General features: G+C 42.7%; 5 protein-coding genes across 6 annotated transcripts; 2 read left to right on the top strand and 3 right to left on the bottom strand.

Annotated features, from left to right (window-relative positions):
- Positions 1–251: 251 nt before the first annotated feature.
- On the bottom strand, positions 252–1,378 carry LOC117139490 (alcohol dehydrogenase 1). The gene is made up of 4 exons (XM_033301811.1): positions 1,209–1,378; positions 925–1,152; positions 689–862; positions 252–624 (listed from the first exon to the last, which is right to left on the bottom strand). Exons 1-4 carry the CDS (start codon positions 1,299–1,301, stop codon positions 340–342), a joined length of 780 nt encoding a protein of 259 aa, XP_033157702.1. The 5' UTR covers positions 1,302–1,378; the 3' UTR covers positions 252–339.
- Positions 1,379–2,433: 1,055 nt separating this feature from the next.
- Positions 2,434–3,860, top strand: LOC117141686 (zinc finger CCCH domain-containing protein 13). The gene has a single exon (XM_033305290.1). The coding sequence runs from the start codon at positions 2,479–2,481 to the stop codon at positions 3,721–3,723; it is 1,245 nt and encodes a 414-aa protein (XP_033161181.1). The 5' UTR covers positions 2,434–2,478; the 3' UTR covers positions 3,724–3,860.
- Positions 3,861–4,048: 188 nt separating this feature from the next.
- On the bottom strand, positions 4,049–5,853 carry LOC117141222 (cuticle protein 6). Its single transcript, XM_033304581.1, has 2 exons — positions 5,458–5,853; positions 4,049–5,264 (listed from the first exon to the last, which is right to left on the bottom strand). The coding sequence occupies exon 2, from the start codon at positions 4,764–4,766 to the stop codon at positions 4,116–4,118; it is 651 nt and encodes a 216-aa protein (XP_033160472.1). The 5' UTR covers positions 4,767–5,264; positions 5,458–5,853; the 3' UTR covers positions 4,049–4,115.
- Positions 5,854–5,954: 101 nt separating this feature from the next.
- On the bottom strand, positions 5,955–7,122 carry LOC117141221 (cyclic AMP-responsive element-binding protein 5). Its single transcript, XM_033304580.1, has one exon. It carries the CDS (start codon positions 7,049–7,051, stop codon positions 6,026–6,028), a length of 1,026 nt encoding a protein of 341 aa, XP_033160471.1. The 5' UTR covers positions 7,052–7,122; the 3' UTR covers positions 5,955–6,025.
- Positions 7,123–10,217: 3,095 nt separating this feature from the next.
- Positions 10,218–14,861, top strand: LOC117139675 (tubulin polymerization-promoting protein homolog). Of its 2 annotated transcripts, none has more exons than XM_033302153.1 (3): positions 10,218–10,329; positions 13,634–14,036; positions 14,286–14,860. In XM_033302153.1, the coding sequence occupies exons 2-3, from the start codon at positions 13,641–13,643 to the stop codon at positions 14,466–14,468; spliced, it is 579 nt and encodes a 192-aa protein (XP_033158044.1). In that variant the 5' UTR covers positions 10,218–10,329; positions 13,634–13,640; the 3' UTR covers positions 14,469–14,860. The 2 variants fall into 2 exon arrangements, with proteins under 2 accessions (XP_033158044.1, XP_033158043.1); XM_033302152.1 differs by lacking the exon at positions 10,218–10,329 and adding an exon at positions 13,263–13,369 and having other exon boundaries at positions 14,286–14,861.
- The last annotated feature ends 479 nt before the right edge of the window (positions 14,862–15,340 follow it).

Below are 15,340 nucleotides of genomic sequence, written 5' to 3'. Positions count from 1 at the left end.
AGCAATCCAGTTTCCATCGCTCTACTTTTTGGGTTTATCTCATGTGGGGCTTAGAGATTTGATAAAGGCTATTTATATAAATGGAGAGGTTTGATAGCCGCCTATATACCAGAAAAGCATGCCCATTTTTTATGGAAGGTCTTATATTTCTAAAGGTGAGTTTTGTATTTTTTGTTACTATAATAATAATAATAAATAAGCAACGTATTTTCTGTCCGTGTGGCCCCCCATTAAATGTCAAAGAAGCTCCATTAACTGATAACACTTTATTTTTAAATCACCAACCAATTGAAAGAGATTACAATATGATGCACACACATTAGAAACAATAAAGCGGTATTAATTATCCAACTGTGGCTTCCACATGACTGGCATGTCCACCTCCGTCGTCTCACCCAGCTCCAGCATGAGGACAGCTCCATTTTTGGACGTCTCTATTGCTGAGACCAGGTTCCTGGCACAATCCTCGGCCTTCTGTCGCTTCACCCGGTTGAACATGGCCAGCATGGGAGTGTCGTAGGTGAATGTCGTCTTGTTGCCAATATCTTCCAGCAGGCCAGTGTCCGTGAATCCGGGACAGATGGTAATGAAGCCTACACCAGAGTGGGCGTAAAAGAATGGGTTCTAAGGGGGATATGGATGACATATAATATGATCAAACCATTTAACTCATTTCGTTTCTACTTACAGCCATGGCTCTGGTGAATGTGGTAACTCCTGTCTTGGCCGCCGAGTAAATGGCCATTATAGCTGTGGGCTGCAGTCCAGCCACCGAGGATATATTCACTATGAGACCACCCTTTCCGCCCTTGGCCATGTCCATGTACTCCAAGGCGGTCAAAGTGCTGTTGATAACACCCAGCTTAGGGAAAATCAGATAAATAATGTTATTAAACTAGTTAACAAACTCTCTCTCGCACTCACCAGATTAATTTGAATAGTGAGTTCGACCAGGCGATCGTTCATCAGTCCACTGCCATTGACCACCACATCGAAGTGTCCGAATCTCTCAGCGGTTGCCTTGTAGGCCGCGTCTATATCCGATTTCTGGGTTATGTCCAGCTTGTGGTAGAAGATGTCCGTATCGGGATGCTGGCTTTTCCACTCAGCCAAGAGCTCCTCATTAGCATTCAGATCGAAAATGGCCAGAGCCTAATGAAGTAATCAATTGCAGTTAGTTTCTAGTCTCCGGTTGTTGGTCAACCCACCTTTATTGGTCGCCGGAGCAGTTCTTGCACACATTTTTGGCCTATGCCGCCGAATCCGCCAAGGTAAACTACATTTTTGCCGGCTAAGTCCATGTCGGTGTGGTAAACCTCTTGGCTCTATGGACTTCGTGCAGTTCGGTCAGCGGCAATTGGCGAACTGATCTTTGGCAAATCTAAACTTATTCGATCAGCAAGTGCTAACGACCCTATCGCCACTGCTCTCCGTTCTCAGCTCTAACTGAGCTTTTTGGTCTCCGATGCTCTCGCAGAGAATATTATGTTTGTTTAATATAACTGCATAAGCTTGGCAAGTGATGAGAATACGACTATTAATAGGTTAAATATTATATTCTATCATTAGATAAATATTTTACCATATTCAAACGCGACCTACTTCCGGTACATCCTATCTAAGTTCCTCTGATAATTAACATGCACGTTCATAAACTTTTTTAATAATTAAGAAATGCTTTTTTGCCAATGCTCTTCGCTTTAAAGCATCAGCACTAATCAAAGCTGCTAATAAATATGTATTTAAGTATGTACGTGTAATGATAACACTTCAGATAACTGCGCATTGGCTGGGAGCTTCCATCGAACTTAGTTTTAATATCTATCATATAATATACAAAAAAGATATAACAAATTGCTAACAATTCCTCTTAAAATGAGGTTTAAGCCGTACAACTGTTGATTTATTAATTAATTATGTTAGAAGGGCTATATTTAGACAATAACACATTCAATTGTATATGACTACTTTATTCGATTCCTTTCGAAAGCTCTTTGATATTAAAATCATAATATAACATAACTCCGCATGGCATAAGAGTTTAGTTATCAATGCACTTTACATACATATATGTGTCTGTCAGCCACTAAAACGATAGTCCATCTAGTAATCGAATATGGATGTTTATCCCATTAAACAAAACAAACAGACTTCCCCCATTTGTTTTCCGCCTGAATCCAGGTTGCGCTTGCCACATCCGCGGAGACACAGATCTCAGCTGGAAGTGCCGCCCAATTGTGCAACCAATGGATCCGTGTCTCAATATTAAGTTCACTATTGCAACATCCGTGCGGTAGCGAACCAGAGGCCCCAGTAGCAATCGACACCAATCGGATCGCGGCGGATCGACTTGCGCATTTCGAGGTCATTGTGCAGACCGGGTGGTGGGTGGCGTCTCGAGTTACCCGCAGGTGGTATAAAACACCCAACGGGGAGTCACTGCAGCATCAGTTCCACAAGAGCAATCAAAAGAAGAGGATGCACTGCTTCACCTGGACGATTCTGGGCGGCCTGTTGGCCCTTACCTCAGCTGCAGGCTTGCCCCAAAGGCCGAGCAGTGGTTACCAGGAGCAAGATACGGCCAGAGCCTTCTACTCCTATGGCTACAGGGATGAGAATGCGGCTAGGGCTGAGTACTCCTCCCGAGATGGCACCTCCCGGGGATTCTACTCCTATGTGGATGCCGATGGAAAACTACAAACGGTTCGCTATGAGGCCAATGGCGTTCAGGGTTTCAAGGCCGAGGCGAGTAACCAACCCCAAGCACCCGTGGACGAGGGAAAGGCACCATTGCCGGTAACCGATACGGAGGAGGTGCAGCAGGCTCGTCTAACCCACCTGAATGCTCTGAGGGAAGCTAGGGAGAAAGCCTTAGCCACCAGTTTGCGTGAGGAGGCGGACAGAAGGCAGCAGGAGCAGAACAGAAACAACAACAACGATGATCAGCTGTCAGGGGAGCAGAGTCTGAGCGATGAGGATGCGGCGATCTTGGAGAGAGTTCGAGCCGAGCTATCAGCCATGTTGGCCGATCGACAGCGAGAGCTTATTCTGCCTAGGAACAGGGATGACCGGGAGCAGCGAGGGGAACAGGAAATCCGACAGGATCAGAGGAAGGAACTGAGACAAGATCTGAGACAGGAGCAGAGGCAGGATCAGCGAGAAGATCGACGACAAGATCAGCGAGAAGATCGACGACAAGATCAGCGAGAAAAGCGACGACAAGATCAGCGAGAAGATCTACGACAAAATCAGCGAGAAGATCGGCGACAGGATCAGCGAGAAGAGAGGCAAGAGGATCGACGGGAAGATCGCCGTCAGGACCTAAGAATTGACCAAGAATCCCGCCAAGAACTGCGTCAAGATCTGCGTCAAGACCTCCGTCAAGATCAAACCCGAAACCAAGAATCTTTGCGGGACTCGAGCCAAATCCGAGAGAATGCTCGTCAGATCTCATCTGATCGCGATGGCGATGATCTGCGTCTGCGCACCGTCTACTCCTTGGCTGATCTAAGCTCCAGCAGTTATCTGAAACTCGGCGACTTGGCCAGTGCCGAGAAACTGCTCGAGGATCGTTTGGACAACAGTGATCTCCGTGTGCCAATCGGCGCCTACTACACCCTGGTATCCCCCAACACCAAGTACAGTGTTACCACGCCCACCGAGCTGCGAACCCTGCGCCCAGTGGCCCTTAGTCGCAGTTTGTTGGTGAGCAAACGCAATTGAAGGCCTGATGATGCGGATCGTGGCGATGGATCAAAGCCGGCTAATGTTCGTGGAACAAAGTGAGGTGTGACTATGACGTGTTTCCTATGAATAAATGCAAGACAGAGCACCATTGTGCCAAAAGTCAAATGTTTTTCTTTTTTTCTTTGGTGGCCTATGTAGTGAAAAGTGTACATCCAGATTAAGTGAATATCTATCTATCTTATCTGAAGATTTAAATTTCAGAAATTTGAATGGAGACTTAAGTGATTTCTAAGCCATGCTTGTGAATTTTTCAAGGATTTTTTATAGTAATGAAGCTGAGATATAATTTAAATTTCCGATTTGCATCATTTATTGCTCAACAATTAACATAATTTTTCGAAGACGACCAATCCAAAGATTAGACCACATTAGACCACTGGCAGGTAGTTCCTGGAGGGAACTTGGTCCTGCGTCTTGGTGTGATAGTTGTAAACGAATCCTGTGGTGGGCTGGTAGACATATATCGGCTGGGAACGAACAGCGATGGGAGTTGGATTCGCTATCACCAGAACTTTCTTCTCGGCGAGCAACTTGTTGCGCAGCTTCTCGGCTTCGAAACGCTTGAAGAATGCAACCTTAGCGGCGGCCACCTCGGGAGTGTCCTGCACAGGCTGTGGACCAACGGAGTAGTCTCCGGCCAACCTCAATTTGGCCTGGTTATGGGCCTCCAGATGCTGTGCTCGCAGGGCAGCCACTTCAGGGGTTTCCTGATTGGCCTGCTGATTGGGCAGATTAGAGGTTACATGGAAGCCCTCGGCATCGGCCACATAGTCCACGGTCTGGGTTTCGCCATTGGCATCAACGTGGGAGAAGGTACCCCGGATCACACCATCCACGGTGCGGGTCTCGTGCTTGGAGTACAGTGGTGCCATGTAACCATAGGCGTACTGGCCATGCTCATCCTGGTGGTGATACTGACTGATCGTATCCGAAGTTGGTGGGGCTCCGTACTCCAAGGTTGGTGAACCGACGGCCAAACCGATGGTGGTACAAATCAGGCAAAGATTAAGCAAGTACATCTTCTCAAGCGTGGCTGTTTAAGATTTTTGGGAGTTTTTTGAAATTTTTTTAAGGCGCTGCTAGTGTGGTGGACTAGTACTCGCTCTAGAGAACTCTGTGCTGGGATCGATTGGGGATTCTGCCTTTTATAGGCGGCGCCTCCTGCCAAAAATTTACAATTTCGTGCGTTCTCAGGAAGGTCGTCCGGTTGGGTTTTACTTTCATATTCCACCAGGCTGGATTATTGTTCCTTTTTCCTCTTCCTCTGCTTCCTCGCATTTTCGTACATAAATATTTTGTCGATTTCGATTTCAACAAGTTCAGCATAAATTTGAGCACAAAAGCCGCAATTTGTTTTCATCTGCGCAAGGGGCAGCAACACTTATATACATATGTATGTATCTTATAGATATCGCACTGCATCGGATGTGGACATGTACAGAGACAAGCAACAACGTTCCGCAATGCCACAAAGCAAGAACTTAATCAGGCTGCTCTTCAGTGGCTCCGGATGTGCACTGAGAGAAAGTGGAGGTCAAAAATGAAGAAAGGTTTTAATTTTTTAATAAATTAAAAAATTGTGGCAGTGCTATTTAAGACTTTCGTTATTTTCAAGTTAGAAAAAACTTAACTTAAACAATTAGTATCGAATGATAACCATAAGTTATATGTTTCAATTGATTTGTAATGTATTATAAAAATGTGTCATACTCATTTGCCATTTGATTCTCTCAGTGTGAGCTGGAAATCATCAGAAGAAGGGTCAAGGAACCGGGTTGGGCTATAGGACACGCCGGCTACCTTTTCCAGTTTTAGTTATTTAGGTTGTTGCCTTTGCTGTTGTTTATGCTGCTATTAAATATAATTGAAATCAAAATTCGGCCCACATTTGTGAAGAGTTTATGCTGCACATATGTGGAATGTGATCGGTGGGTCTGGGGCCAAAAGGTTGAGGTAGGACAGGGTCCGAGTGAACGGGTTCCGGTTCAGGAGTTGGCCAGCTAAATGGTTCAGTTCAGCCGGATCTTGAACTTTAGGTGTCGAGATTTTGGTTATGTTTATATTTAAATAAAGATGCAAATGTTAAAGCTAAAAATTATAAATTATAAAATTATAATTCAACGAAAGATTTTAATAGATTGTAAAATAAATTTGTTGAATATTTCCATATAATATCCAATTATCACTTTAAAAGAAACGCCGCAGACTGATGGACAATTTTTATTTTAAATTCGAAATTCTTAAATGATGAACCAAATCGTGCGAAGGCAGCTGCCATTCAGTAATAGAATCCGGGGGTGTAGTACCTGGGAATGGTGTAGCCGTAGACTGGAGCAGGAACCACGACATGGTGGCTGCGAGCCACGGCAACTGGAATCTTGGCCAGCACCTGGTTGCGCACGCCTTCGTCGTGGACGCGTTGAAGATGAAGGGACTTGGCCGCAGCCACTTCAGCGGTATCAGAAACGGGATGAGGCAATTGGGAGTGGCCACCATGGGATCCGGATGGGTCTGCGCCAGCAACCGGATGCTCGTGGTGCTCGATGGGATGGTGTCCCTCTGGATGAGCACTTCGGCCGCTCTCAACGACAGTGTGATGATGAGGAACCTCAACGGGATGGTGGCCAACAGGATGCTGAGCTACAGGAACAGGGTGCTCGTGGTGCTCGACTGGATGATGTCCATCTGGGTGAGCACTTCGGCCGCTTTCGACAACAGTGTGAGGATGAGGGACCTCAGCGGGATGGTGGCCACCAGGATGCTGGACAACAGAAACGGAGTGATCGTGGTGCTCGACGGGATGGTGTCCATCTGCATGGGCACTTCGTCCGCTTTCAACAACAGTGTGATGATGTGGAACTTCAACGGGATGGTGGCCAATAGGATGCTGAATTACAGGATGCAACACCTCCGCGTGATGCTCGACAGGATGTTCTACCGGATGCGACGCGCTCCTGGGACTAAGTTCAAGCGACTCCTTGGGAACTTTGGCCTTTGGCAGATTAGTGGCTGCCACATGGAAACCTTCGTTGTCGGCCACATAGTTAACCGTCTGGAGTTTTCCAGCCGCATCCCGGTAACTATAGTATCCTTGGGTGATTCCGTCAAGGGTGCGGGTCTCCTGTTTGCTGGACAAGGGTTCCGAATAGCCATAGGAGTACTGACCTAACTCATCCTTGGCGATATACTGGCGCTGGGTGGGCGTGAACACGGCGGATCCCTCGGCAGTGTACGCATAGGGATAGTACAAGGCCAGTCCGTGGGCCAAACTGAGGCTTCCTAACAACAGAAGTGGATACTTCATGGCTGGGCGGCAGTGGAAGATTCCTTCGAGTGAGTCTTGTTCGTCAGTTCACTGGTAACTGTTGATTCTGAGCCTAGGTCTTCATCCTTTTATACCCAGCAGGTTCTTTCGCGAGTTCTAGGTCTGGTTCTGACTGAGGTTCCTGCCGGCCAGTTTCTGCTGTTCCTGCTGATTCTTCTATTCTGATACACTGCGAGAAAAATTCTAAAAGCATTCCAAATTGTTATCTGCAAAAGTTTTCAAATGGGGTTTGCTCTTTTACCCTCACATAGTAAGGTGGATTTTATGACCTAAATTAAAGCAAAGTAATTCGTAAATTGTTTAATAATAATTTTTACAACTTTAAATCATAAATTTAAATGTTTATAAATAATAATATTTATAGACAAGACTGTTTTTAAATTCTTAGAATTTTAATTTTAAGTCATAATTGTTAAAAAATAGGAAATATTATATTATTCATAAAAAGGGTGAATTATTGTACTTAAAGATAATTCATCGGAATTGTACGAGCACGCGTATTTTATTAAAGAAGAACCTAATAATATCTGTCGCATTTTAAAATAGTAAATAGTAAAATAGTCAATTTATTATTTCTCCAAATGTATCCATCAGATGCACTTCAATGCAAACGAGGAGATGCGAATGCGTCGTCGTGTCCACTTGTGTCGTTAACGGACATTGCAGCTCCGCCTTTCACTCCCCTTTTGGGGATCGACGCCTCGTGAAGGCGTTGTCAATTTGGTTTAATTGTGGCCAAGGCTGGAGTGGGCCCAAATGAGGGAGGCAGACCCTGGTTCTCCGCAGCGGGAGGAGCTATCGCTGCCTGGCATCTTGGCATCTGCATCTGCATCTGGATCTGCAAGCGAACCAAGGGCCTTGGCTGGGTGGACCATCAAGGCCAAAGACCGCATCCAGACCAGCGTGTAATTGATATGCAATCGTTGTTGCTGCCGCAGCATTGTGGCATCTCAGCCTCCTTTTTGTCCGCACACTGCAACGGGGCCACGACAACAACAGCAACTGCAACTGCAACAACTGTGGCAACAACCGACGACGACAACAACGGCATCTCAAGGTGAGTGAAGGCCAAGGGCCACATTTGGCCACAGCCTGGACACGGGAGTCATGCGCTCCAGTGGCGAACACAATGGGGGTCTTTGGGGGGTCATAAGTTCCCTTAAAAATCATAATACTATTAAGTAAGTACATATTAAATCCTCAAGACTGCTAAATAAATGATCCTAGTATGCAGTAAAGATATATACTTATTTCAACCGGATACTAAGAAAACCCCCTAAGAATATGATTCCCATCCGCCTCTGATGCAACTGCAGCTGCATTGGTATCTCCTGTTCCTCCTTCGCTGGGCATTTTTATTTTTAGCAACGGGCTTATCGGATGGCTCAGATCTCTGGTGCTTAAACTTCGCTCCCGATTAGGAGGAGGAGGAGGAGCAACTGCAAGAACCTCATTGGATTGGCCTTGACGGCCCGGCTGATAAGTGCGTTTTAATGTTAGCCCCGTTGGCACTCAGTTTCAATCAAAGCCCAATTCTCTGCAGCCATTCCAGTCTGGCTTAATGAGCTGGTAAGTTCTGGCCTGGAATTGAAGTTGGATTGGCAACATGGTTCAGTCCACTTGGTTCACTCCCTTTGTTCTGCCTCGTGTGGACTGTGCCCTGATTTGTGTACCACCATCGGTTCTTTGAACTGCCTTCGTGGTTAATTAAAGGTGCACTTAAGATAGGCCAGGTGGCAAGAATCATGTTTGCATTTTTCAGGACTGGGAGTACTTTGATTTTATGTCCTAGAAAAAGAGTAAACGAATCACTCTAAAAGGTATTTCAGCTGTAAAACATTGTACTTAAGTTTGGAATTTATGGAAATTGAACTCTTTCTAATTTGAATATAAGCATTTTCTAAACTCTATGGTGTCATCTGGTTAATAAGCTGAATAAACATTGCACAATGAAATATTTAATTTATAAATAAAACGTTTTATTTTAAATAATAATAATTAGGCCTTTATATGTAATTCCTAATGCTTAATTTACGAACTTAATTATAAGTCTCCTCAGGGTATTTCGTTCTCCAAGTTAGTCTTTCAGTTGTGTTGTATTTTGCTTTTGGGCCAGGGCTATGACTTCATCGAGTTGGCCACAAAAACTTACCAAATTCCTCCGACAGTCAGTTCTCATAAATCAATGTCAAAGGTTTTTTTTTGTTCGTTTAGGGTTTGTTTTGGGTTTAGGGCAGGGTCTTTTTGTTTCAGAATGTGTTTAATCATTTTATGGAGTGCGAAGTAATTTCCTTATGATTTCCTATTTGATATTTCCTTTTTCCTGAATGTAAAAAAATAGAAAAGTTCAAAGAACCCATTTACCTAGTAAGGCGGTCGACAAATCTTAGCCGCTTGAAATAAGTACTCATTTGCATAGCTAAGCATGAGCTCACTGGTTTAGTATAGCCCAAGTCACACCCCAAAAACACGTCTAAGTAAGCCCAAAAGATACCCCCTTAATTATTCGAATTGTCTGGCACTTGTTGTGCGTGTTTTTAACCCACAACTTCACGCATCGTTTTCTGTTTTTTGTGGTTAAACAAATTTACTGACTACAAATTGACTGTTTTAGTAGCTCAGACTGAGTGGCGAACACCCCCTTCTCTTTAGACAATATAAAATCAGGAAAAGCTTTAAGCTTTTTTCCCCAGAATTTCACTCACAACAAACCAAAATTTTGAGTCTAACTAGTTGGTTTGATAAGATTTCGGTGGCTAGCGTCACTTTTGTTATTCTGAGTTGTTTTTAGGTCTCGTTTATTTCTTTTTATTTCTGATAAATGGCTTCGCCGTGTGGCTTTCGTTGTTAGTTTTCGTGTATAAAATTTTGCGAAATGAAGTCATCGCTTAAAAAAAATTGGGGGGTCAGTAAAAGTGTCTATACGATTTAAATCGTATTCCTTATCTCATTCACAAAATTTTGGAATTTATGTTAGCTCACATATGATTTGCCATCTTTTCTTTTGATAAAATGCTAAGATTTTCCTTGCGAGTTTCTATTCCACTCAGCGAAAGCTCACTCAAAACAAAAATATCACTCATACGCCGCTTGGGCCTTCGCTAGCCACTGGCTGCGCATTTGTCCAAACAGTTGAGTTTCGACATCGCCAGTATTCGCGCGTTTGCCTTAAAGTGATTGAAAAATAGCCGAGAAATAAAACATATATTTTTTTTGGAAATATATTCAAGAATTTTGGAACTTTTTTAACAACAAATGTAAGTTAAAAACGTTTAGAGAAAAATAATCTAGTTCGAAAAAGTTTCGAAAATGTTGCTGTATCCTGCATCTACCATATAAGCAGACTGCAGGTCGAGGATATTTCTTTTCGTTTTATGAGTAGCAGGTTCATATTTTCAAGAGCAGATTTTGACCCACTTACCGCGCATCGCGTTCCCCTTTTCTTTTGTCCCGGGGGCCATCATTGTTTTCAATTTCCGTTGGGAGGTCCTGATTTAGGCGCATTTTGCCCGCTTCCGTGTGTATATATGCGTGCATTTGAATCATCAGTGTGAAATTTCAGTACCAAGCCCCCAGAAACCCCTTCTCCAAACTGGCGCTTGCGCGTTTCCCAGCTCCCAGTGATGTCATCTGGGCTAGTGGTGATGTAGCTACACATTTCATACACATATTATGTCCCGAGCATAAGTCCCCTAAGTCAATGATTTCTCTATTGCGTTGCGTGCTCTATCAGAATGACCATGACTTCCGGTTTGGTTTTCCCCCCCAAAAAAAAAAAAGTTCTCTTTAATTTATGCATTCAGTTCGAGGCGCTAATATTTCAGTGTGTTTATTAACACACGTAAAAATATCTGGTGCAGTATTTCATGTTTCTCCCCCCAAAGTCGTTTGTTTTATAAATATACATCGAGATGACCCAAATTTCCCTTCCTACATTCGCTCTCCAGCGGTCCACTTGAGGTAGGTTGGGTTTTTTAATTGCGTCCCCCTCTCCAGGAAGTCCATTCTTTTCGAAAATGGCTATCTATAATATCCACTCATATTGCTATTCAAATTGTGGTCATATATATTGCCCAATTAACTTTTACCATTTTGGTAGAAAACTAATTAAAATGTTGGCAACCAATTCGCAATGCTCGACTGGAGCTGGATGAGAACTTGTTCCGCCGATCGAAAATATAGAGAAAGAAACCAAAACAGAGATGGGAAATGAGAAGAATCGAATTATTTATGGTCTGACAGCCAAGCGGATTATTTCTGATTTAGACTATCCGCGCTCCCCATCAGACTGCCTGATTTTCTGCCATTCATTCGACGAGGGGTATCTGCACTTTGAGTTGTCAAAGAATATTAAAAAAATAATTTATTTTGTGTGAATACAGTATCCAAGTTTGATCAGAGCATCCTGTGGCGCGACTATCTTATGATCTTAAAATTATTCTTTCCGTTTTCGATTGCGATGATTTAATACTTCCGTGTTTTTTAAATGGTTAAACTGTCAGCATATAAGTTTTTGTATAAACATTTCACAAAAGTATTAAAATATAATATTTACTAAAAATTTAATCCAGCTAATATATAACTAATAACGTCAATCTCAGTGTAAAAAATTCTAACAATCCGAACTATTTTTCATGGCAGATGCTAGTTACAAAAGATTGATTTTACAAATATTACAATATTAATTGCATTGTGATATATGTACTATCCATTTAAAAAGCTTTTTGAAAGCCACCAAAGATTACCTAAGATCTTATTAGTTTTGCCTTTACAGGTAATTTCCTAGTCGTTAGCCTCTGTTTTTTTGCCATCTTAAAACTCTTCTTGCATATTCCAACTTCTTTTGTGGTGTAGTTTGTCAACTTTTCTTGTTTCCGAGTATTTATGGCTTCCAATTACACGTAGGGGCGGAGTAAAGGGTTCCATTAGTCTTGTCCGGGAACTGGGACCGGGTAATTTGTTTCGTCTTGAGCGGAGTTCAAGTTCAATGGCCCTGGTCTTGAGACCAATGAGATGATTAATGACCGGCGGACTTGCTATGCATGCAATGTTCCCAATTAACCACTCAGTTTACATAGATGATTTCGATGGATTATCTGGGGACTATGGGCTATGAAATTGCCTCATCCCAGAGCTATTCAAAGCTGATCCCAGAACAGCGTAATCAAGAGCCGGCGTAATGAGGCGATGACATAAGCACTCCGCTCTATTCAGTCATTTTTCGATTTGGATTGCGAATGGGGCTAGGGGGTGGTAAAATAGTAGTTGACATGCTCGACGAACTGCATCAAGGTCATGGTGATACTACCCCACTTCGATTTGTTCGCATCTGTGCGGGCACAAGCTGCGGCATCATATATCACGGATAGAGGACTCCAAACTGGTTGCAGTCGCATCTTATCGCCGCATTAAATGCTTGCCCAAACGGCTTCCATCTCTCCTGGGGCTCCAACTTGCAACCTTAAGTGGTGCGTAATTAATGGCCCCGCCAATAAATGCTCACGTTTTATTTACTGTTTATGGAATGATGGGGATGGGGCTGAGGATTGGACTTCGTGTTGGGTAGCCTGTAAACACGGGGACAATTTATGCTACAAGCAATTTTAAAACTAAATTATCATCCAAATTTATGCCACGTTCGGTGTGTAACAAATTAAGCGAGGAATTTCTGGCGATGCGTAGGGAAACTTAAAATAAATAAAGCAGTATTTTTTTTTTGCAAATTTATAGCTTTTTTGTTATTTTAATAAGCACAAGAGTGATTCATTGTAATTATTTTAGTGTATATAAGGTAGCTATAGCTATATAGCTGTACCGTAAATACCTAATATCGCCTTAGGATTATTAAAACCCATGATAACTGTATGCTAGAGACTAATCATAAAAGATCTAGCATGCTAGCGCGAAGTTCTGACCCCCATAGAGTCACCTATGTGAGCCAAACCTGTTGACTATTTATTTTGTGTATTTGGGTTTGCCAAGAGGCGATAATTAGCTGCGTTGGGAGATGGGGCACCCAAACCGATGACGCCATCCCATGATTGAGTCTCTCCCAATTTGCCCTTAGATTTCCACCTCTCGAAATCCATCTGAGAGAGCTTTGGCCTAGCTTTGGGTGGGTATAGCTTTGCCTTTGTCCAGTCCCCAGCATGGGCTGTGATATCATTGCGAAAGCGAAGTGAGTGAAGTACTGATAAGGTGCTCCTAAAGATACGTCTGGGAATAGCACCTATATGTGGTTAGTTGACGGTGACGGACTAGACCCACCGCAATGTTGTTGAGCGTTGTGGCCCACAGGTGAGGAACTGCGTAGGTGACTACCGTAGCGAACCGATTACGCAGGAGCGGAAAAGTTGCGTGATGAAAGAAACCACAACAAAATGTTAAACAAACAATGACCTATCAGGATAGGCATAATATTAATGTTTTATGATCCCCAGTCCATCTGGGAAATTAAAAGTACTTCCTCCGTATTGTTTCTATTTATTCTTGGAAGTCTATTAAAACACCTGTAGGGTTCAGTAAAGGTTCAAAAATATTAATATGTAACCTATTTTTCAGATCCACCATGTCCGACGCAGCCGCAGCTAATGGAAGCCCCTCGCCAGCTCCAACTCCTGAGGTGCCCGCTACCGAGTTGGCCCAATTGGCGCTGGAGGATGAGCCCAAGGTTAGCTTTTCGGATCAGTTCAAGGCCTTCTCCAAGTTCGGGGACTCCAAGTCCGATGGCAAGCTGATCACGCTGTCGCAGAGTGACAAGTGGATGAAACAGGCCAAGGTCATCGACAAGAAGATCACCACCACGGATACGGGCATCCATTTCAAGAAGTTCAAGGCCATGAAGATCTCGCTCAGCGACTACAACAAATTCCTAGACGATTTGGCCAAGACGAAAAAGGTGGAGCTGTCGGAGATCAAGCAAAAGTTGGCCAGCTGTGGAGCTCCAGGAGTTGTGTCCGTTTCGGTGGGTTTTATAAATCGATTTGTGAAAAATATAATCTATATAACTCCAATGTTTAAGACTGCTTTTAAAGTTTAAAGGACTTTGAGATGACCATATAGATATGACAAAATTTAAATGATTTTTTTTTGATAATAATTCATTCAAATTAAGTAGTTTTCTAACAGGAGTTTTTAAAAAAATATATTTTCAAACCTTTGAACGTCATTACTTATATTGAAAACCTTAACAACTTTTTGTTACCATTTTTAGGCTGGAAAAGCCGCAGCTGCCGTGGATCGATTGACGGATACGAGCAAGTACACCGGTTCCCACAAGGAGCGCTTCGATGCCTCCGGAAAGGGCAAGGGAATCGCCGGCAGACGGAACGTGGTCGATGGATCCGGATATGTGAGTGGCTACCAGCACAAGGACACCTACGACAATGCCCACTAGATGGGGCAACCACCGTTTTTCACCCTCTCATAAATCTGTATTTCTAACTTTTGTGTTTCCCTAGTTAATGTCTCCCAATCTAATTTATCTTTGTGTATATAATAAGTTTGTGATAATTTAAGTGCTTACAAATAAATTGATATATTTGATTATAATTTTTGAGTTACCTCTATTTTGGTTTTCCTTCTTTGTCCTTTAATACGTAAAATTTTGAAGCGGCCCAAAGAGTTCAAAAGTAAATCCAAATCAAATTTATATACATTTCATGGTACTCGATCCCATGTTTGGTAGTCTTAAGATAACAGATAAACTTTTAATATTACAATTTGTGAAATTTAAATATCACATACGAAAACCAAAGATATACGACATACATATGTAGATATGTTATGTTTTCACAAGAATTTTGCTTGAATAAATACACTTTAAAATATTTGTAACGCTTGAATTTCAATTGGGAGGAAATACAATTTAAAAAATTAAAATGTTATGAATTTTAAAGCAATTAATATGGTTTGGTAAATCGAAATATACATTTAATTGTAAGACATCTAAGAAAGCCCTACATATTTTCCCATATATATCTTGTTATTTACAAAGATCTCACTGCAAGATGGTTATTAAGAGATTATTGCTTTATCTACACAATGACTTTATCACCGATGCAAAACTGACATCGAAAAACCAGAGCGGTGTGAAGCAGACTGAACGCTAGAGCGACCAGATGGGGATGGAAATTGATATATGGGCATAAGTTGCATAATCCTAACCCAGAGCAGGTGGAAAACTAGCTATTGATTGCAGTCGAACCAAAGTCACTCAACGATATATCATATAGCCCTTGGAAAATAGGTATAAAAGCGGCGATCATT

Source organism: Drosophila mauritiana, chromosome 3L, assembly GCF_004382145.1.
Source record: "Drosophila mauritiana strain mau12 chromosome 3L, ASM438214v1, whole genome shotgun sequence".
Classification (NCBI taxonomy): Eukaryota; Metazoa; Arthropoda; class Insecta; order Diptera; family Drosophilidae; genus Drosophila; species Drosophila mauritiana.
Note: the sequence above shows the minus strand (reverse complement) of the source record. Positions and strands in the feature narration are given on the sequence as shown.